This window comes from Triticum urartu, chromosome 7A (assembly GCF_056163025.1).
Source record: "Triticum urartu cultivar PI428250 chromosome 7A, HENAU_Tu73, whole genome shotgun sequence".
Taxonomy (NCBI): Eukaryota; Viridiplantae; Streptophyta; class Magnoliopsida; order Poales; family Poaceae; genus Triticum; species Triticum urartu.
The window spans coordinates 429,548,154-429,551,602 of NC_141879.1; the positions used below are offsets into that span (position 1 = coordinate 429,548,154).

Below are 3,449 nucleotides of genomic sequence, written 5' to 3' on the forward strand. Positions count from 1 at the left end.
ACATTTATGCATGTACTGCACTTCATGTACACACTTTGTGAACTGCGTTATATTTGTTCTGTGAACTGTATTCACGTTTGTTTAGAATGGTCTACAGACTATATTTTTTAGAAATATTAATATTAATGTTTCTTTTTCTATAACTACTATTTGTGGACTGCATGTGGACACATGTGTACTGCTTATTTTTACCATTGTGAACTGCATTAATCTTTCTTTTTAAGGTATGAGTTGTAGTCAGATTTCTTAATTTTTTTGTTTAATGTTGTTTTTGAATATGTTTTGTATGTGAATAGTATGTTTTGGTATCACACACTAAATTTTTCAAAGTTGTCCGGATACATGTTCTAACACAAACTAATTCAGCGAAAGCAACTGATCACAAGCAAACTGACAATACATAAGCAAACAACAGAAAGAAAATTTGATGATAATTTTAAAATGACATTGTTTAAAAAAAGAAATGTTAGATATGAAGCAACAGACGTAATCAAAAGCTTGCATACATGAAACAAAGAATAACATAATGACTAAAGTAAAGTGAAACTAAACATAGCCCTGATTATTTCTAGTTGTTGTATTAGATTAAAGCCTTGTTCTTCTTCTTCTTTGCTTCTTTGTCTCTTTTAGCCCTGTCCAGTCCCATTATGACATTGTAAATGATTCTCCATGACTCATATGTTGTGAATGCATCTATTGCTGCATACTTGATAAGCTTTTCTGGCAGCGGGCAAAACCCCCAAAGAGTATGGTCCTCCTTGCGGTTAATTTTTTTCTTCATGTCATGGTAGTGAATGTCTATCATCCTGCCGGCAACATCAGCCAAAGAGTCAAACTTCTTTTTATTGTATGGGTCTCTCCATTCCACCTGAATATCAATGTAGTTGTCGGAGTTGATCTCCAAACCAGGTAGCTTCAGCTTGCTTTTGTCTACTTTAATGGCGAATCCGATGAAGGTGTACTCACCATTCATGAGGAATTTGTCTAGTTCCATTGGCATGCAAGATGTTTGTATAGAGTGAATATAGTTTTTCTTCTTACAACTACCAATGTTTTTTTGTTTTTCTGAAACTGAACTGCAATATGAATATCTGAATCTGTTGCAGTGAGTAGTTGCTAATAATTTGTTGAGCATAACTAGTAAATCTGATAATAGATTGCATAAACAATGCATGTTTTGTGCATGCTTGTATTCCTGAACTGAATTTCATACATGTTTTGTATAGTTATGTTGAAGTTTTCTATTGTTCAGTCAAATAATTTGTATTTGGTAAAACAAAATAAAACTGCGTGTATTGCTAGATAATATAATTCAAGAATTGAACACATGAGTGACATACATGGAGCCAAATGAAAACTGTCAATGAAGTCATATGCCATGATTTTTAAAAATGAGAACCACAGTTTAAATATTGGCAATTGTAGTGAAGAAAATTTAAAATAAATATTGACAAGAAATAGTAAAGACTGATAGTTATTCTCACCTGTCTTTAGCTGCAGAGATGTGGTAGACAAGGCATTCTTTTTCTACGCATAGCTGGAGCACTGCTGCCCGCTATGGCTTCACGTAGTGCGTGTACTCGACATCAATGCTGACAAGTTTGACGGGCATTCCGCCGAGCTTCCTCCTAAGCGTGGACAACATCTTGTCCATGTCTTCACCCTTGCTTGTGCAAACGATGTGGAGCTTGTGGTTGCCGTGGAGGTCGACGTCGTGGAGCTCCCTGGTGTACGTGCGGCGCTGCTTGTACAGAGGTGCATCCGCCATGACTCTCCTCTACTCTCTCATGTTTGTTCTGGAGAGAGAGGTTAGTGAAAGGAAGTGTGGAGAAGAAGATGCAATAGGGTTTTTGGGGGGACGAAGCAGCTGTGTTTTCTCCTCTGCTCTCATCTGCTCTCCTTGATAGGACGTGGGAGAGGTGGAGCGGGCTGGTAGCGTGGTGCGGCTGTGTTTTTAGTTACATTTATGTTAGTGCGTTGGAAATTCAGAACGTCATCGCCTCTTTTTTTCGTGACTAGTTCAGGTATGCACGCAACTGTCAGAAAATGTGATGATTGTGTTTTCGATGAATTTTCCTAGTAAGTGCACTTCTTCGCCATCAGAACAGAATTGCGTATGTCCACATGTTGTACTGCATGGAAGTGAAATTTATTCTTCATACACTGAATTATATCGGATTAGGATTCACAAATATGTATGCACATTTAGTTTTTTGATGGAATTCTTTCTTTTTTTCTCTTTTTTTGATGGTAATGCAGCTTTTGTGTGGATGGAGGGTAATGCGGGTAGGGGTGTCAGACTGCTTTTGCTTAAGTAACAGGGCTCCAGCCTACATTTTAGCCATACTGCATTGCAGTGTAAATAGAATTGCATTTCAGAAAAAGAATACTTCGTGCTACCATGTGAAGAACTGCATTGTTGTACGTCGCGGACTGCATCTGCACGTTGACTTCGGGCTTCCTGCATTTTATTTACTAATATCGAACTGTAGTTTCTCGCAGTGCCCACACACATTTTGTTGTAGTTGTTGTTATTAATTTAAAAAAATTCTCATTTTTCTTTAATGTTTTATTTTTGAACTTATTGTTTTTCTTAGTGGTCCTTGTTGGGCCTGTGTTCGGGGAGTGAAGACGCATTGGTCCCAAGTCGACTTGTGAGCATGGCTGGTTCCCGGTGTGCTGTGTGTGCGCTCTAATATTTAGTCCCACCTCGCTCGTGGAGGGCACGCTCGACCTTTTTATAAGCATTGGCGAGGCAGCGCTATCAAACTCCTCTGGTTACTTATGTGGGCGCTTATACACGACGCTCACTACTCTATGCTCTCTGACCTGTGCGCCCATGTGTGCCCGGCCCCATGCATTGTGACACAGAACGACTCGCCTTCTGTGGGCGGAGACCTACTACGAGACTGGCTCGGGCCGGTTGCACCTGTGGTGGACAATTTTTTTCTTTGTATTTTCTCTCTTAAGTATTTTTTCAAATGTAGGGGCGTGCACTCCTTAGTAAATCATCCGTGCACTACATTGATCATGGTTCTGTACTGCATGTTGATGACCCACAAGTATAGGGGATCTATCGTAGTCCTTTCGATAAGTAAGAGTGTCCAACCCAACGAGGAGCAGAAGGAAATGATAAGGAGTTTCCAGCAAGGTATTCTCTACAAGTACTGAAATAAGTGGTAACAGATAGTTTTGTGATAGGATAATTTGTAACGAGCGACAAGTAACAAAAGTAAATAAAGTGCAGCAAGGTGGGCCAATCCTTTTTGTAGCAAAGGAAAATCCTGGACAAACTGTTATATAGATAAAAGTGCTCCCGAGGACACATGGGAATATCGTCAAGCTAGTTTTCATCACGCTCATATGATTCGCGTTCGGTACTTTGATAATCTGGTATGTGGGTGGACTGGTGCTTGGGTACTACCCTTACACGGACAAGGATCCCACCT

At 39.6% G+C, this 3,449-nt stretch overlaps 1 protein-coding gene across 1 annotated transcript; it reads right to left on the minus strand.

Moving 5' to 3' along the window:
• Nucleotides 1-580: 580 nt before the first annotated feature.
• On the minus strand, nucleotides 581-994 carry LOC147959838 (uncharacterized). Its single transcript, XM_087532944.1, has one exon. The coding sequence runs from the start codon at nucleotides 992-994 to the stop codon at nucleotides 581-583; it is 414 nt and encodes a 137-aa protein (XP_087389070.1).
• Nucleotides 995-3,449: the final 2,455 nt, after the last annotated feature.

Excerpts from the sequence above, each read along its gene's own strand:
- LOC147959838 (XM_087532944.1), bottom strand. The coding sequence starts at position 994 with ATGGAACTAGACAAATTCCTCATGAATGGTGAGTACACCTTCATCGGA.